The 19811-nt window shown below is 38.7% G+C and overlaps 1 protein-coding gene across 29 annotated transcripts in view; it reads left to right on the top strand.

Moving 5' to 3' along the window:
* The window catches only part of LOC134540897 (calcitonin gene-related peptide type 1 receptor-like), a 391875-nt gene that overhangs the window by 330797 nt on the left and 41267 nt on the right, over nt 1–19811 (top strand). For all 29 annotated transcript variants that reach the window (XM_063383962.1, XM_063383956.1, XM_063383961.1 and 26 more), the window contains 2 exons: nt 13776–13882; nt 18584–18675. In XM_063383962.1, the coding sequence (XP_063240032.1) occupies nt 13776–13882; nt 18584–18675 (199 nt within the window). The remainder of the gene's footprint in view (nt 1–13775; nt 13883–18583; nt 18676–19811) is intronic.

The raw sequence follows: 19811 nt of genomic DNA, 5'->3' as shown, positions 1-19811 counted from the left end.
CTTTCTCTGGTCCGCAACCACCCGGACGCCATCATGAAACACGGGGTGAGTCTCTCTCTCCCTCTCTCTCTCCCTCTATCCCTCTCTCTCTCTCCCTCTCTCTCCCTCTCACTCTCTCTCCCCCTCTATCCCTCTCTCTCTCCCTCTCTCTCCCTCTATCCCTCTCTCCCTCTCCCTCTATCTCTCTCGGCGGAGGTGTTGAAACCAGCGCGCCTCGCGAAGCCACCCATACAAGATCCCCTTCGAGGAAGGGTTGAAGTGCAGCGCCGTCTGAACGGCTGTCGCTGACACAACACCGGAGCCCCATGGCCTGCGTCGAGGGTGCGCGCGAATTCCCGCCCCTTCGCGTCCCGCGGTGAGCTCGCGGACCCCCAACCCGCGCAAAAACACTCGCCCTCCGCACACACACACACACACACACACACGAGGGCCCCGGCCCGCCGATAGAACATACCTATTCCCCCTCTCGACCCGAGATGTGGTTCCGGACGTACGTACTCCCGATTTCTGGTCGCGCTGCACGTCGTAAGAAAGCTCAATATAAATAATAATGCGAACACGACAGAAAACAAGCCTAAATCAGGCGATGTCGAAAAAAAAAATTGGTTGTCTGTAAAGTAGGTTTGCGGACGATAGTTTAACGTGACAACTTCATAACAAGACATTGATGAAATGATTTGCACACTTTTATGAATAAAATTGAATCGTTTTTATTGAATTATCACTATTTTGTATGGATACAAAGAAGTAGTGAAATGAAATCTACAATTTAATTGATGAATTTACTTTTATTTGCACTCTATAATTCGAATATGTTTATTACTTTAACGAACATATTATTTTAACTATAACTTTTATACATGTTTGCTATTTAACTTCTTCCAATCTGTGTTATTCTGTTAAGGATAGGACGATGATGGGAAAAGTAGGAACCGAATGGGAGTGTTTCAAGTTTAATGTGCCTCGAAAAAGTCAAATGGATGGTTGTTCCAATCGAGTGGAAGAGAGATATATGCGGCGCAAGCGTACAATGAGCGTAACGGGACACAGCGGATAATGTGCGTAACGGGACACTTTTTTCGTGCATGCAGACGGCGTTCATCGATTTATTAGACGTTGTCACGTCAAAAATTCGCGTGTGACTCAGTTCACATGATAGAAGTGAAACTTCTTTGGCAATTCTAACCTCGACTCGTAAGTTTATCGTAACGGATAAAACGGCAGTGAGAGAGCAAGTGAGAAAGATCGCCTTTTTCTAAATAAATATTACTCACTGTTGAAATACGCGATAAAGAAAATCTGTGGATGTTACTGTTTTTTTTTCAAACAATTCGTGCCTTTTGGAGCACTTCAGATATGGAAGGAGAAAACGGAAGCAGATAGGCAAGAAGTCGAAATTTGGTGTTATTTCTTGCGATGCTTTTTTGCTTGTTGCGTATTTTAAAATGGATTTTTGAAAAAGGTAGTTATTGAATATTTTTCGTCTTACGTTTCTTGCATTATTTCATTTCTTGCATAGTTTATAAACCCGGCCCTACTGTATTGAAGATCGAACATACAAAGTTATATAAGACTATGTAACCTCAACTACGCATCTATATCGTCGTCCGATATGACACTTTTTATTTCAGCCCTTTTATTGTGACAATTTAAACCGTTCAATGTTGGGACTCAAAATTATTATTATTACTATACTGCTGCCAAGTATGCAGATTTTCCATAAGCATTACCGATTCATACGTCCAAAAACAAAATTACAAAGTGTTATTTGTTTATTTATTACGGGAACAAATGAACTTAATGATACGTTCAGAAATAAAGTTTATCAGCGTTTCGAAACGATAAATCTCTCTTATTTAGTCGGTTGGCTGGTGGCTCCATATATATAACACGATAATATTTGTTGGAATCCAGTTAGGTTGAACTCAGTTCAGCTTTTGCATTGCATCAGCAAAGGTAAAGTAGTTAACATTATAAATATTAATCATGGTACTTATTTTAGTTTATTTTTTAAATTTTAATATTCTTTTTTTTTCTTCGCAAAAAATTTTTAAAACTAATTAAAGGATGCATTATGTACATTGGTTAGTTATTTTGGCGTACTTAAAATTTATTGCGTTTTCTTTCCACGTGATTTATTGCGTGCATAAATGTTATTACTAGAGACCTGTAAAATTCGCAATTTCAAATCCCTAAAGGATACACTCCATGATTCTCTATGCACTCGTGCAAATTACATCTGCTGATTGGTTACCGACTCGTAACACCTGTTGACTGGAATGATCGTGATTCGCTAATTCTTCTGTTAAAGATTTTTTCATTGGCCCAGAGTCCTTCAGATAAACTGTGGCCCAATCACTGAAGCAAAAATAATGTCGAAAGTATTTGGACTCTATCCTATCGCGAAATGAATACGCGAATTTTACAGGTCTCTGGTTATTACTGATTAATGTGCTTGACAGTTGGCATCACCGAGTCTATAGCCATCATTGGTCCATGGAGAAAAGAGCCGGACTCGTGTGACATGTTAAAAAAAATGAACACCCCGTAAATAATCGCGAAGGGGGAAAAGAACGCGACTACAATAATCCGTCAGCGCGGGAGATATTTAACGCGGGGGAGGTCGTGAAACGACGGCCGATGATGGCTGAAGCCGGCGCCTCTCCGGGGAGGATAAACTACGAGGAGGGGCCAGCGGTGCCGGGTTTAGTGCTGGCGCCAGCCCACGAGACCTCCTGGCCTCTCGCTTCGTTTTATCTGCCGGTCGCCGGCCGCGTAAAAGATTGATTGAAGCTGCGCGCGCCGCGCGTATAACCGCTTGTTGCGTCAGCCGGAGATGATGCGACTTACCCGCCCCTGGCGTCGGGCGAGCGAAACTCCGCCCTCAAAGCTTTGGGCCTCGTTTTACAAACAACGCAAGAATATCCATCGACCAGGGAAAAAGATTTGAATAAACAAAAAAAAAATTGGTTGTCTGTAAAGTCGGTTTACGGACGATAGTTTAACGTGACGTCGTAACAAAACATTGATGAAATGATTGCATACTTTTATGAATAAAATTGAATCTTTTTATTGAATTATAACTATTTTGTTTGGATGCAAAGGAGTGAAATGAAATCTACAATTTAATTGATATTTTCCTTTTATTTGCACTCATTAATTCAAATATGTTTATTACTTTAACGAAGAGATTATTTTAACTATAACTTTTATACATGTTTGCTATTTAACTTCTTCCAATCTGTGTTATTCTGTTAAGGATAGGACGATGATAGGAAAAGTAGGAAACGAATGGGAGTGTTTCAAGTTTAATGTGCCTTGAAAAAGTCAAATCGATGGTTGTTCCAATCGAGTGGAAGAGAGATAGATGCGGCGCAAGCGTACAATGAGCGTAACGGGACACAGCGTAACGGGACGATGTGCGTTACGGGACACTTTTTCGTGCGTGCAGCCGGCGTTCATAGATTTATTAGACGTCACGTCAAAAAAAAAATGAGCTAGTGATTCAGTATTCGCCAGAAATGTGCACGAAAGTTAACAAAATGTTGTTCTTTAAAAATAATGGTGCGTGTGTTTTCAAATATATTTGCTGACGCGAATCATACGTAGTTTCCGCACCCGCCGCTAGAATCCGCTGCATTATTTAAAAGAATTCTACGTTAAATTTCGTGTCCTGATATCGTATTATAAGTGTGTTTGCAACATGAGTACACATGTATTTGCTCGTTACCGAGGTTAGACGTTACACATCACTGGCGAGTATTGATAAACTCGCTCACATTTTTTTTTATTTCGAAATAAATTTAAACAATAACTGTATACGTGTATACATTATTTCGTTCTTCAACTGTTTATCGAGATTTCTACGCAATTCGTTCAAGAACAGGTTACAGGTTAGTTATCTTATCCTGACTCGCATCAAAACTTGGATCCGATTCGTCTTCGCCGAATGGACTTCTTTTTCTCGCTGGTAGTTTTCGGCTGTAAACGTGAGAATCCTTAGCCGAGGACAAGAAGTTAAAAGATAAATTTACGGTGGGGCGAATTGGGTCGTAAATCAGGAGAACTTGTCTGGAAGGTGAAAAAAAAAAAAAAAAAATCGTGTTAAGATCTGAAATGTGCGGGCTCTCGTAAAATAAGACCGGGATTATTGGTCAAAGTTTCCGTTGGCGGAAAAAACGCTCGGGAAATCGAATGAGTGAATCGACTGTAAAGTTTCCAAATTGCGTATTGTCCGAGTTTTAACGATTCTTGGGACGTCTTGCAGACGAATTATAACTCCTCTAATTTTTTTTTTTTTTTTTTAAGTTTTCTACCCTTGTCGTAGTGTTGAATTCTGAAGAACGTAGACAAAATGATGTTTTCGAATAACTTCTATAAGGACCCTTTACCCTAAAAGATCATAAAGGATACAGTATTTTATTTTCGACTTTCCGAATAGTTACAGGATAACTTACAAAATCGCCAGTGGAGCCTTTCGTGTCACTCACATCCTTAATTGGCACGCTTGTAAACTTTTAATAAAACAAGCCTACTGCTGTCTACATTTAATGATGTGTAACATCTTAGTTCACGGTGTACGGGGATTTTGTAGGAATAATTCCGCGAATGGAACGGAAGTCGCATTGAACGGAAATGTGAAACCCCGATGTTGCCATTTGTGACTGATGACTCTAACTAAAGTTCACAAAGCAAAAGGAAAATATATATAGTATTATAGTATTTACTGTTTAATGAATTTAAAAAAATGGTGGGCAGTATTTTAATAAAATTCCTTGTCGGAAATGAGATCTGAATTCAGGAGTTTGGTATTTTTTCAAAGTATTTTTTTTATCGGAGCTGTTTCATTAGGAAGTTTAAAATTTCAGGTCTGCAAATCGAATGATTCGATAGTCGACGCAGCTGCTCCGGCAGCGAATTCTAGCGGCGGGTGCGGAAACTACGTGTGATTCGCGTCCATAAATAAAGTTAAAAACACAATTTGCGTATATTTATCACGCTCGGCATTATTTTAAAGAGTTCTACGTGATATTTCTTAACACAGTTTCGTATATTAAATGTATTTGCAACACGTGAACGCACGCATTTTCTCGCCACCGAACCTTGTTCTGAGATGCTAGCTCACTTATTTCTGGTGTTTTATTATTGTAAATTGATCAATTTAATTGACCACCAGAAATGTACAAAAATATCATCCACATAACGATACCAGGGTTTTCTTTGTACTCATGTTCTTGCGTAGCGTTGGTATCTAATGAGTAATCACTTCGACTAACCGTATCGGCTGTAAAGAAATCTAACTTGTTATATATAAAAAAAATGTGAAATAGTTTTTCAGCACTCGCCAAGTGATGTGTGAAAATCTAAACTCGGTAAAGAGTAAATTCCTGTTTTCTCACGTTACAAATATACTTATAATACGAAGCTGGGACACGAAATTTCACGTAGAATTCTTCAAAAATATGCGTGATAAATATACGAAAATTGTATTTCAACTACATGCATCTCTTGACGCGAATCGCACGTAGTTTCCGCACCCGCCGCTAGAATTCTCTGCCGGAGTAGTTTCGTCGACTATCGAATCATTTGATTAGCAGACCGAAATTTTAAACTTCACATTGAAACAGCTCCGATAAAAGCGAAAAATACTTGAAAACATAATAAACTCCGGCTTTGGAGCTGATTTGTAACAATTTATTATATTAAAATACTGCCCATCTTGTTCAAATTAATTGAACAGTTAATACCATGAAGATTCTCTTTGTCTTTGTGAACTTAAGTTCGCGCCATCCGCCACAGATGGCAGCACCATCGTTACACATTTCCGTTCCATGCGACTTCCGTTACATTCACGAAATTACGCCTACCAAATGTCGTATACTGAGAACTGATATATTACACATAAAAAAAGTGGTTGTCTGTAAAGTCGGTTTACGGACGATAGTTTAACGTGACAACGTCATAACAAAACATTGATGGAATGATTGCATACTTTTATGAATAAAATTGAATCATTTTTATTGAATTATCACTATCTTGTATGGATAAAAAGAAGGAGTGAAATTAAATCTACAATTTAATTGATAAATTTACTTTTATTCGCACTCATTGATTCAAATATGTTTATTACTTTAACGAACAGATTATTTCAACTATAACTTTTATACATGTTTGCTATTTAACTTCTTCCAATCTGTGTCATTCTTTTAAGTATAGGACGATGATAGGAAAAGTAGGAAACGAATGGGAGTGTTCCAAGTTTAATGTGCCTCGAAAAAGTCAAATCGATGGTTGTTCCAATCGAGTGGAAGAGAGATAGGTGCGGCGCAAGCGTACAATGAGTGTAACGGGACACAGCGTAACGGGGCAATGTGCGTAACGGGACCTTTTTTCGTGCGTGCAGCCGGCGTTCATCGATTTATTAGACGTTGTCGCGTCAAAAAGTAACGTATACTTAGAAAGGCAGACGATACCTCTAAGAGTGTAATGACACCGAATAGGGGCTCAGAAATCACGAGTCACGCAGGAAAGTTGCTACACATGAGTAACGGTGCCTTAGCGCCCTGGGAAGTCAGGCGTAAGAGTCGCGAGAACAAAAGGGAGGTAAGCTAATGAACTTGCAAGCCCTTTCTTCACCCCCCCCCCTCTCCCCCTTCCCAACCAACACCCCTTGCCAGGAGGACGAAAGGAAGTTGAAGCTGTTAAATATTGTTAGCGCGTGGCTGGGTGTTTACAAGGCAACCTACCTCCCTTCTATCCTTCCCCCACTCCTCCTCACACCCCTGGAGTTCAGGCCTACAGATCGCATTAGGCCGCAAGTTCGGCGTAATGTGGTTTGGGCCGTCCCCATTAGTCGTAATATCAGGCCAGGAAGAGGGGGGGTTTCGAACTTCCGGAAGAGAAGCGGAAAAGCCGCGCGCTCCGATCCAAGACGTGTGACGTCTTACCTCGCGTGTTCTCGCGTAGCAACTTAGACTTGTGATACGGAACTCGGACCCTAAATTTCACGTAAAAGTTCTGTTAAAATAATGCCGAGCGTGATAAGTATATACGCAAATTGTGTTTTCAACGGGTCGTTACCACAACGCCGAAATAACAACTGAATGAATTTGTGTGTGTTTCATAAATGTACCTTAATGCCGAAATACCACAATCAAACCTAACCTTATCTAACCTAACATAACCTAACCTAACCTAGCCTAACCTATCCTAGTCCAACCTAACCTAGTCTAACCTAACCTAGTCAAACCTAACCTAGTATAACCTAACCTAACTATTGTGGCAGTCCTGCAATGCCATTTTTCGGCGTTGTGGTAATTCGGCGTTGTGGTACACAGCAGTTTTCGAGCTGTCGGCGTTGTGGTCAATTTGGCATTTCGGCGTTGTGGTGCGTCCCCGTTTTCAACTACGTACATTTCTAGACGCGAATCACACACTTAGTTCCCACAAACGCCGCTAGAATTCGCTGCCGGATCAACTACGTCGACTATTGAATCATTTGATTAGCAGACAAAATATTCCTTTGGAAACCAGTTGCCAAGAAATAGTTTGTAATTCTACATTAAAGATGTTGTAACTTTGTACAACGCATAACTATGGTTATTTTTGCATGTATGAAATACGTTTTTTTACAGATAATACTGATTATTTCTTATGAAAATTGCCACGTATTTTTGAATGATGTTTCATTCTAGCATAATTTTTTTTAAACCATGTTAAAATTAATCGAATATTCAACAATTTGACTTATGTTGTAGTAACGTGCAGTGCAGTTAATGCTGGAGAGCTATTCAGAGAGGTACTGATATCAAATATTGTAAAAGGGACAATATGGTAAACTGGTAAGAAATACGAGAGACAAGTAGTGATGCCAGCGAACATGGCGGCGTGGAGTGTAACTACGTTGTCTAAGTGCGTTAAAATTAGTTTACAGTAGTGGCATCTTGCGGCGTGGAGTGCAAAATAGCTTGAAAGCAATGCAGTAAATTGTCTTGCGCTTCGCTAATGCTAACTGGCCAGTGTTTCCCACATTGTCCTATTAGCTATTACCAGAGACCTGAAAAATTCGCGGGTTCATTTCGTGTTATGCTAAAATTCAATTAATTATACCTTAGTGCTGCTTCTGTCATTGGTTCACTGTTAATCTGGAGGACTGAGGGGCAATTAGAGACCCTCACTCATAGAAGTGTCGAATCACAGGCCACCCAGTCGAAACGACTCACAAGTCAGCAGACAATGAACAGTTGACATTTGCCCGAGTGTGTGGAGGATATTGTATTCTATCCTGGAGGTCATTGAACACGCGAATTTTTCCGGTCTCTACCTATTACGATATTTGCTGGTATTCATTGGAGGTACTGGGGCAACATAAATCATAAATGCCCCTGTAAGACTCCGAACCCAGAATTACTGTGTAGACTGTTTTGTGGTGATACAGTCGTTTTCGTGTATCTGTAATTTTACATGAATATTTATGTTCAATTTACAAAAAAAATTACAGTGTGGCATATGGCATGTACAGGCCACGCCAGAGACTTATTTCATCCCTTAGCCGTTCTTGCGATCTTGTGGGCCTGTTTTTGTGCGATCGCCACCCTTGTGGATATCTGCATAACAGTCTGCGCCCCTCCCTCAACCCTGCTCCACCAAAAAAAAAGGTCCTTCACCCTCTTCGCGTAATTTCTACGACGCCTGTAGCTAACAGACATGCGGGAAGGCTACGATTCATTGACCCCAGATCATAGCACCTGAACTTATCTTATGTACGCCGCTCCCACAAGCAACTTCGCGGTCTGGCTAAATAATAATTTAAAAAAAAAAAATGGTTGTCTGTAAAGTCGGTTTACGGACGATAGTTTAACGTGACAACGTCATAAAAAACATTGATGAAATGATTGCATACTTTTATGAATAAAATTAAATCATTTTTATTGAAATATAAATTTTTTTATGGATACAAAGAAGGAGTGAAATGAAATCTACAATTTACTTGATAAATTTACTTTTATTTGCACTCAATAATTCAAATATGTTTATTACTTTAACGAAGAGATTATTTTAACTATAACTTTTACTCATGTTTGCTATTTAACTTCTTCTTATCTGTGTTATTCTGTTAAGGATAGAACGATGATAGGAAAAGTAGGAAACGAATGGGAGTGTTTCAAGATTTATGTGCCTCGAAAAAGTCAAATCGATAGTTGTTCCAATCGAGTGGAAGAGAGATAGATGCGGCGCAAGCGTACAATGAGCGTAACGGGACAATGTGCATAACGGGACAATGAGTCATCCTTTTTCGTGCGTGCAGCCGGCGTTCATCGATTTATTAGACGTTGTCACGTCAAAAAAACATGTGAGTGATTCTTCCAGTAGGTACTGCCCAGAGATGTGTAACTTCTAACCTCCGTAATGAGCGAATTCCCGTGTACTCATGTTGAAAATACACTTGTGATTCGAAACTCGGACACGAAATTCAACGTAGAATTTTTTTTTAAATAGTCGGCATTTCCCTGAGTTATACCAATGTTACATATTCAAACATTTTTATCGTTACTAACATTAAAATATAGAATGAAAGTATATGTTAATATTTAACTGTTTCGTATGCAAAAAAAAGAGTGTGTGTAGTTAGGTACAATTGTTGGAATTTTTACTTAAATGGCATTACTGACGCAATAATCTGAAAAATTTTAAAACACATATTACAAAATTAAGTGTCTGTTTGTGTTCTGAACTTTATAAAGCTGATTAAACATTTAAGATATAACAGTAAAAATTTCATCTCGACAATATTTGAATTCAACATTTCGTAGAATATATCTAGACTAACAATTTGTTGTGTCCATACAGTATCATGGACGTTGCGCTATATCTACTTTGCAATGTTAACTAAGGGTTGCCAAATTGTAATGCCAACATTTTAAATTTTTTTTAATTTTTGTGATTGTAATAATAACATAAAGATAGTTGTTCTGTTATAAAGTTTACTTTGGCACACCATTACGCTTAGTACACTCCCCGATAATCGCGAAAGTTAATATATACGGATGAATCACGTGGATCCGCCATCTTTTCGTGTTTTCTGAGACTTCCGCAGATGGCAGCATCGTATCTCGGGACACATTTCCGTTCCAATCGACTTCCGTTCCATGTAAGAAATCACTCCTACCAAATGCCGTACACCAAGAGTCAAGATGCCACACATCAAAGTAATAATAACAATGAATAGCCAATTTTGCGAGAATGCAAGCATTTTCACGATTTCTGAGCTTTTTAAAATGACGCTGACCTAACCCAAATTGGGACCTTTTCATTTCAGTTACAATCGCCTAGGTGAGCTGAAACCTATCCTTTCGGGGGGAAAAAATATTAAGAACGTATTTAACAAAACTGTAAGAGCCTATTTTAAAAAACGATTTTTCGTATTTATTTTTATGTAGCTAAGCTAACTTGATACTCTTTATTTACGAATACGTAAATTGTTAGAAGACTTGTGAAAACATTCTCAAAAAAAATTGGTTGTCTGTAAAGTCGGTTTACGGACGATAGTTTAACGTGACAACGCCATAACAAAACATTGATGAAATGATTGCATACTTTTATGAACAAAATTGAATCATTTTTATTTTAATAATAAAAGAATAAATACTTCAAATTATACTAGTAATCAGATTTTTTAAAATGCAAGAATAATTAACCTTTATTGCCGAAATTGTTGTTGTAATAAGCAATGAAAACCACATTAACTTATCACTTCGCTTTATAAACAGTCGACGAAACAGTTCACGTGTACATGACTTGTAATTAATTTTAAAAACTGGCGTTTAGCTATAAAGTTTGAATAAAATTATGAACAAGTTTTCATATAAATAAACTGTAATCAAATATATATCATCAATTATATGAATCACCCTAATTTTTTAGTCAATTGTAACATAACCTATTATTACTGCACTCGGCGACAGCGTAACGGAAAACATCGTAACGGAACAAAAAGCGTAACGGGACACAGCGTAACGGAACAATGTGCGTATCGGGACACTTTTTCGGGCGTGCAGCCGGCGTTCATCGATTTATTAGACGTTGTCACGTCAAAATAAAGATCACATTTACGCGAGAAATTTTGTTTATGTAACGTACATAACCTAAAATAGGTTTTATGCTGGAACCACAACAGCGCAGCGGTGGCGAAGTGAAGATTTATAACCAGCGACGTTCCAAACATCTGTGACGACAGCGCGACGGAAAATGTGGACGCGACAGAATTCCCGATTAGAATACTTTCCTATTTCCATCGCGTCGCGGGCGCGACGTTACTGAAATACGTGTCAGATTTTTTTTTTTGTTTTATAAAGATGGTTAAACTGGTGGATTAGTAGCTTATTATTATTCTTGTATTTTCTTGATTTTTTTTTAATAAATTTATTTTTGAATTCTATTAAATGTGTTGACGTACACTTTATTTTTACAAATTAAAGATAAATTTTAATGAAAATAATTACTTCCTTAAACATATCGATTAATATTACCTATTAGAATTAACGGCGTTCGTATGTTTAGTGATTATGTAACAGAAAAAAAATTTATATACAATCTTTTATTTTTGTTTGTCACGTGGATTAGGCTAAAGAAGAAAAAAGGGGGTTGCCTGTAAAGTCGGTTTACGGACGATAATTTTACGTGATAACGTCATAGGAAAACATTGATGAAAAATTGAATACTTTTTAATTTTCAAATGTTATTTACAGTTTTTGCAAATTTAATTTTAATAATTTGTTTAAATATATATGTTCACCACAGCGCACATATGAGCGAGTTTCAGTATTCGCCAAAGATGTGTAACATCTATAGAGACCGGAAAAATTCGCTGGTGTATTTCGCGATAGGCTAGACTCCAAACTCGTACACCTTTATGCTGAGTCAGTGATTGGGTAAGCCAATGAAAAACCTTCAACAAAAGACGTATCAAATCACAAGAATCCCATTTGACGCGTGTCACGAGTCAGTATCCAATGAACAGGTGCAATTTTTCCCCAGTACATAGAGTATCATGGAGTCTATCCTAGAGGTCATTGAAACCGCGAATTTTTCCGGTCTCTAGTAACATCCAACCCCAGTAACGAGCAAATTCATGTGTTCCAGTGTTGCAAATAAACTTAAGATACATAAACTCGGGCACGAAATTTCACGTAGAATTCTTTAAAAATAAATCTTGATGCGAATCGCACACACGTAGTTTCTACACCCGCCGCTAGAATGCGCTGCTGGAGCATCATTTGATCAAAAGTCCACTGTATAATTAAAATAGCTCCAATAAAAGCGAAGAAGACTTGAAAAAAAAAACTAAAACCCCCGGTTTTGGACCTGATTTCGACAAAAAGATTTTTTTTTTTATCAAAACACTGCCCGTCTTGTTAAAAATTTGTGTTTGATGAACTTTGGTTCGCTCTATCCTCCACGGATGGCCAAACTTCCGAAAAAACTAACCTATGACTATAACTACGGCCTCAAAGCTAATTTTTTTCTATCACTAACCCTTCAACGGCGCTTATCGCAACTACATTGGGCTGTCTGGCAGCCCGGCGGGAAACGACTAAAGTCGCCCCCGAAACAACCAGTGCCACTCAAACCAAAGCGGATAGCAGTGTCCAAGCCCCTCCCCCCCCCTCCCCCCCCCCCCCCCCCCGCATGGTACACTCTTTTCTACTCTGTCCAACTCTTCTTCCAGATCCATCCTTCTGTTTTCCCGTAAGCCTCCTGCTTGATATTAATGCATAAAACTTTGGCATCCCGCATGTCAGAGCCCAAGGGTTTTCCCTGTGTCTATGCAGGTTTTACCTGGGCTCAACTTATCTTGTTTTTAGTCTAGTCTAGTCAGTGAGGGGAGTTGGTCATGGCGCCAATCGCTGCCATGGCTGGCCAATCCCCCTCCTAGCACATGATGCATGCTACCTCTCTTGCATGGCTAACACCCTGCATGATTAGAGCGTATGGGCTTCGGCCTGAGACGCACTTAGTCTCCCTCCCTAACCCGGAACCCTCCCCAACACACTTAGTTTTCAGTTGGGTTAGGAAAAAAAATCGCAACTACAAAAAAAGATAAATCAAACTCAGCTAAGTGGCTTATTATCAGCCATGCCGATGATTGTTGAATATGGCCCAACTGCCGAAAAAAACAACCTATGGGTGTAATTCTTCTACGGCCACTAAGCTATTACTTTTTTGACGTGACAGCGTCTAATAAATCGATTAACGCCGGCTGCACGCACGAAAAAGTGTCCCGTAATGCACATTGTTCCGTTACGCTGTGTCCCGTTACGCTCATTGTACGCTTGCGCCGCATCTATCTCTCTTCCACTCGACTGTTTATAAAGTGAAGTGAAAAGTTAATGTGGATTTCATTGCTTATTACAACAACAATTTCGGCAATAAAGGTTAATCATTCTCGCATTTTAAAAATCCGATTACTAGTATAATTTCAAGTATTTATTCTTTTATTATTAAAATAAAAATGATTCAATTTTATTCATGAAAAGTATGCAATCATTTCATCAATGTTTTGTTATGACGTTGTCACGTTTAAACTATCGTCCGTGAACCGACTTCACAGACAACCAATTTTTTTCTTCTATCACTAACCCTTCAACGGCGCTTATCGCAAATACAAAAAAAAAGATAAAACAAACCCAGTGACGATGGTGGTCGAGTGTGGCCGAACTGTTGGAAGCCGCGCGTGTGTGAGAGGTGAGATGGAGTGTTCTCGTCTCGTGTTGCAGGCATGGCGCACAAGGAGTGCAACCCCAACGGCACGTGGTACCGGCACCCCACGTCCGGCCACGTGTGGTCCAACTACACCACGTGCATCAACCTGGACGACCTCAACGTGAGTGCGCGTGCGCGTACTGCACCAGTTGGCCGATACTGCACGTGTCTACAAGAGTACACTCCACTTGCCCTAAAGGCATTCCACCTAAAAATGAATTTCGGCTGAATGCCTGTTAGGTCGAATGACTAGTAGGGCAAATGACTTTAGGCGAATTGACTTTTAGAGCAAGTGACGTTTAGTATATATGACTTTTAGGGCAAATGACTATTAGGCCAAGTGACTTTTAGGTCAAGTGACATTAAGGAGATATGGCTTTTAGAGAAAATGACTTTTAGAGAAAATGACTTTTAGGGAAACTGACTTTTAGGCCAAGTGACTTTTTAGGTCAAGTGACGTTTAGGAGATATTACTTTTAGAGAAAATGAATTTTAGGTCAAATGACTTTGAGGGAAACTGACTTTTAGGCCAAGTGACTTTTAGGTCAAGTGATATTAAGGAGATATGGCTTTTAGAGAAAATGACTTTTAGGGAAACTGACTTTTAGGCCAAGTGACTTTTAGGTTAAGTGACGTTTAGGAGATATGACTTTTAGGGTAAATGACTTTTAGGGCAACTGACTTTTAGGTCAAGTGACGTTTATGAGATATGAATTTTAGGTCAAATGAAGCGCACCGGTCTACAACACGTGACCATGGTTATTTCTGCATGTACTAAATAAGTTTTTTTTTTCTGTCTCGAGATAATACCGATGTATTTCTTAAGAAAATTCTGGCATAAATTTATATTTTAATTGACGTTTCGTTCAAGCATAATTTATATTAAAAAAAAACGGAAAATATTATCGAATATTTAAGAAAAGAATTACTTGCATATGCTATTCAGGGAACGGTTTAAAAATAACTTTCAACTATTTGAAGGATCTGGGACAACACAAAGCGTTCTTACCTGGTTAAGAATCCGAACCAAGTATTACTGCATGCGAACTCTATTTTGTAGTAATGCATATATTTTTCCATCTAAATGTACAAATTGTGCCTGTAATTTTACGTGAATATTTCCGTTCCATTTACAAAAAAATTTATATATGTTATAGTTAGCGACCGGAAAAATTCGCGGGTTCAATGACCTCTAGGATGAACTTTATAGTTCTACGTACACTCGGTCAAATGTCGCCATCTCATTGGCTGCTGTCTTGTGAAGGTGTCCTAATGTAGCGGCCTGTGCTTCGGTTGAGTGTTTCTCACTGGCCCGGAGTCATCCAGATGAGTTGTGAGCCAACAGCAGAGGCAGCACTGAGGTGTAACTATTAGAATTTCAGGCTGTCGTGAAATGAATCCGCGAATTTTTCCGGTCTCTAGTTTAAGTTCTTTTTACCAAGAACGCTTTCACGGCGGGAGTGTACCGAATAGGAAGGGATCATCGTGCGACTGCCGGAATCTGTGTTGACTCTGAACGTGTGCGCCCGGCTCTTCGCCCGCTTCCCGCGGCGCGGCGCTGCGATCGCGCTTCCTCTCAGCCAGTGGAGCAGCGGCGCCTGGATGCGCGCGGAATTCGAAATCCTCGCCTTCTTTAACCTTCCAGTGTTACGTTTCCTGGGACACGTGTCTTATCAGAAAAATTTTTTACTACTTTCAGGACTCCTTGCCATCCGTTGATTCTGAGCTCAGAAACGTCTGCATAAAAAAAAAATATATATATATTTCGTAACGGATGTCTAATAGTCACACAAAATTCTCCTCATTCGTTCTTTTATTTTATTTTATTGAATTAAAAGTTATGATTGTATAAATAAAGTTCCTGCAAAAATATGCTGTTTTTTTTCAGTGGGTAGTTTTTCGCATAACTAGTTTTTCGCAACTTAAATCAAAAGTTGGGATAGGTTAAGTCAGCAAAATTTAAAATACTCGGAACAGTGAAGTTGTATGAATTCTCTGAATAATGTGGTGTATATATTATCATATAATATATATTATATATAATGTAGTATATATTATATTATACTGTATTATATATAATATAATGTGGTATATATATATATATACCACATTATTGAGAGAATTCATACAATTTCACTGTTCCGAGTATTTTAAATTTCGCTGACTTAACATATACAACTTTTAATTTATATATATATATATATATATATATATATATATTCCGTCCAAAAAAGAAGTTACCAGAGCGAGCGGCCGAACTTGGGGTGCGTTCAGAACTGTTCGGGAGACTGTAATTCTTTAGGCTTCCCCGCCGAGGAATACTGAGAGTATTTTTTTTTCAGCAGGACTGCCAATTTTTTTTTTTTTTTTATGTTATGAAAGGTAAACCGACTGTTTGGAGAAGCAAAACTTGACTAGCCACGTTTGGCTGCCCTGAGGGAGACACAGGTGATGGCCGCTGTGATGGAGGTGGAGGGTGGGGGGGAGGGATGTGATGTGTTGAGGTCAGCCTGTCAGGGGCACAATGCCCATTAGAGGGGGGTTTTGTGCTACTGTCAGAACGATAGGCCCCTTTCCACCTTCCGCGCCCTGCCCGGCTTCAACCCTTCTCTCTCTCTCTCTCTCTCTCTCTCTCTCTCTTCCTCCATGCAAACACACACACAGGGGCGCCTATAGGAGGGTGAAAGCGTGAACTGATGCACGAACATACGCCGATAGTGCATGCTAGCCCAGAGGACGGGCACTATGCAAGGTCTCTCGTCCCAATTTAGACACTACACTCTTAATTTTTTTTTGAAGTTATACTTAAATAGGCGCGTTATTAAAAAAAATATTATGAGAATGAATTTTCATTTTTGCGCACGCATGACATGCAACGAAAGTTTCACGTGATGAAAAAAAACATTGCATACAAATTTAAAAAAAAATATTTAATATTTTAAATATTATACTTTAGTGATTGTTCTTGAATACTGGTTCCATATCATTTAAAAAAAAAAAAAAAAACCTTTATTTATTGTGAATATTAGTGATAGAAATTGTGTTTATAAATTATTTCAAGCGTATTTAAAGAAGTCAGGTTATATTCCTGTATGTATTTGCTTTATAAATTTTTACATTATTATTTAATTAATAATTAAAATAATATACCGGAATACACATTTTTTATATTTATTGATTTTCATTATTAATTAATATAATATATTATTTTACTAACTAAAATAATTATTTTTTCATGTGTTTACATTAATATTGAATAATTGAGTAGTTATTTAATATATTTAAATTTGATTGAATTTATACCTTACAAACCACATTTATAATATCACTGCAGTATTTTATTATTTCATTTATATTAATTATTTTCATTCAAAATTAAAGTTAGTTATTTACTATGCTAAGTAAGTATAATTTCTAACGTGTGTACATAAGTGTACGCACCCTTTATTTTGTTATATGTAACAAATATTCATGTAGAATTAAGGATATTTATAAATTTGTACATTTACATGAAAACATTATCACTACAAAATAGTGTTCGCGTTTATACTGGGTTCGTATTCTTACCCAGGAATTTATATACTTTGTGTTGCCCCAGTACCACCAATAGTGTTAAAGTTATTTGTAAACTGTTCCCTGAATAAGTTTCCAGTATTAACTGCACGTATTAATTAGCATAACAAAACAAAATGGATTTCAAGTACCAATGAACAGGTGATAGTTTCCCAAATGTGTAGAGAATCGTGGATTCCATGCTGGAGTTCACTGGAACCGCGATTTTTTTTCCATTGCCTAGAAAACGCTCAAACGCTGCGTATCGTTAACTAACAGCGTTACGTTTTTATGACACGCGGCGTTTGCAAATACGATCCACCATGAATAAAGTCTAATTATACTTATACCTAGGGACCGGAAAAATTCGAGGGTTCAATGACCTCTAGGATGAACTTTATAGTTATACGTACACTCGGTCAAATGTCGCCCTCTCATTGGCTGCTGTCTTGTGAAGGTGTCCCAATGTAGCGGCCTGTGATTCGACACAGCTTCGGTCGAGTCTTTCTCACTGGCCCAGAGTCATCCAGGTGAGTTGTGAGCCAATAGCAGAGGCAGCACTGAGGTATAACTATATGAATTTCAGGCTGTCGTGAAATGAATCCGCGAATTTTTCCGGTCTCTACTTATACCTAGGGGCAGGCATGTTTCGCGGGCAAAAAAAACGCCAATGAGACTGCAGCAAGGTATACCCTCACCAGCGGTTCCTTCCTTGTGATTGGCGGCCGTCTGGGAGAGAGGTCGTTGCCTTGTTTGACCGAGCCACTCAGGACGCGTTTGCTTCCCGCAATTAACTACTGTGATTGTTGGTGTAACATTCGACATGACTAGGGCCATGCATATTTCGCGAAAATATTCCGAGATCAGTTATAAGTAAAAACACTGCAGCATCGTCTCCGTTTTCGTGATTGGGTGAATTTCCTTTAGGCGCATGCCGATTGTTGCAACACCAATCACAGTAATTCAGTGCGGAAGCAAACGCGTCTCCTGAGTGGCTCCGGTCAAACAAGGACAACAACTTCTCTCTGCAGACGGCCGCCAATCACAAGGAAGGAACCACAGTTGCGGGGTGTACCTTGTTGCTGTCTTATAGGCGTTAAGATTTATTCCCGTAATATGCCTGCGCCTAGACATGAACTAACTCCCACAACCCTCCCCCCCCCCCCTTCCCAACAATCCCGAAACACAGACGATGCTGAAGTGTTTTAACTTTCAACGTTCGGTCAGTAAAAGAGCGTGTGTCAAGTCCACGCGTGTTGTTGTGTTCCAGTGGCGGCAGCACGTCAACCGGATCTACGAGATCGGCTACTTCATCTCCCTGCTGGCGCTGCTGCTGTCCCTGTTCATCCTCTACCACTTCAAGTACGTGCCCCTTCCAGCTGCCTCGTACCTCCGTGGTCCGTGTACAGCGTGTTTAAAAAAAAAAAAAACTAAAAGACAGTTGTGGGGACTTTCGACAGGGGAAGCCTAAGATGCACATAAAAGTTCTGCCATTCCCGATTACACCCGAACTATTCACCTTCGGCCAACCTCGGGTTTATTTATAAATATTTATATTTCTCTGTTTATTTTAATGTAGCTATACTAACCTAACTAATCGTCTATAGTGTTTTAATGTAGCTAACCTAACCAACCACTTTCAAATATCTTACACCTGTTGTATTTAACCAGCGCGGCAATTATAAGCAGGTGGTGACTGGGTAACTCTTCAAGCTAAAGCTAATTGTTTCCAGGAATAGGCCAGTTCTGCCGAAACCCAACCATTTTTATTCCTTTTTTTATTATTATTATTATTGTCGAGCTTCGAGCATGATTTATGATTTTGAGTGGACGTGGACAAGGCACGTGGATTGATCGAAATATCTTTAATTTCTTACTTCATCACACAAACAATTTTTTTATTAAAAAATTGATAATATTTTAACCATTACAATATTTAAAGTTAATTACCGAAAACTGCTCAAATATCACTATTTTACACCTTAAAATCCAAATTTTTCCGGGGGAGGACCCCTGGACCCCCCACTTCAATAGGGGGGGAACCAGACTTATTAACCCCCCTCCCCCCCATACACAAATCCTGGCTACGCTACTACATATTTATATACATATATGTTCTCATCTTCCTAAGCAATAACTTTGATTGTGTTCGTAATATTTATTTTTATTATAGTAAAAACTTAAATTGTTATGCCTACCTGGAATAAAATAGCCAAACGAACCGATGGAGACATGTGTTAAAATTATTATAACCCTTAGTCCAACAAAACTAACAAGTAATAGTATAGTGTTAAAATGCATTTATAATTCGTATAAGGAAGAGTCATGATAGTGCACTCTATAGGCAGGATTTGAACCTAGAAATGTGTGGCTTATACATTGAACTAACTATACTGCATTAATTTTGCGAGAAAGTAACGTATTTCAAAATTTGTATTATTTTTTTTCTTGTTGTGGCTGTTAAAGTTCATAAAATGTATTCCAGGATAGTTTTTCTC

This window comes from Bacillus rossius, chromosome 17, assembly GCF_032445375.1.
Source record: "Bacillus rossius redtenbacheri isolate Brsri chromosome 17, Brsri_v3, whole genome shotgun sequence".
Taxonomy (NCBI): Eukaryota; Metazoa; Arthropoda; class Insecta; order Phasmatodea; family Bacillidae; genus Bacillus; species Bacillus rossius.
The sequence above is the reverse complement of the archived record's forward strand: the minus strand, read 5'-3'. Positions and strand labels throughout refer to the sequence as shown.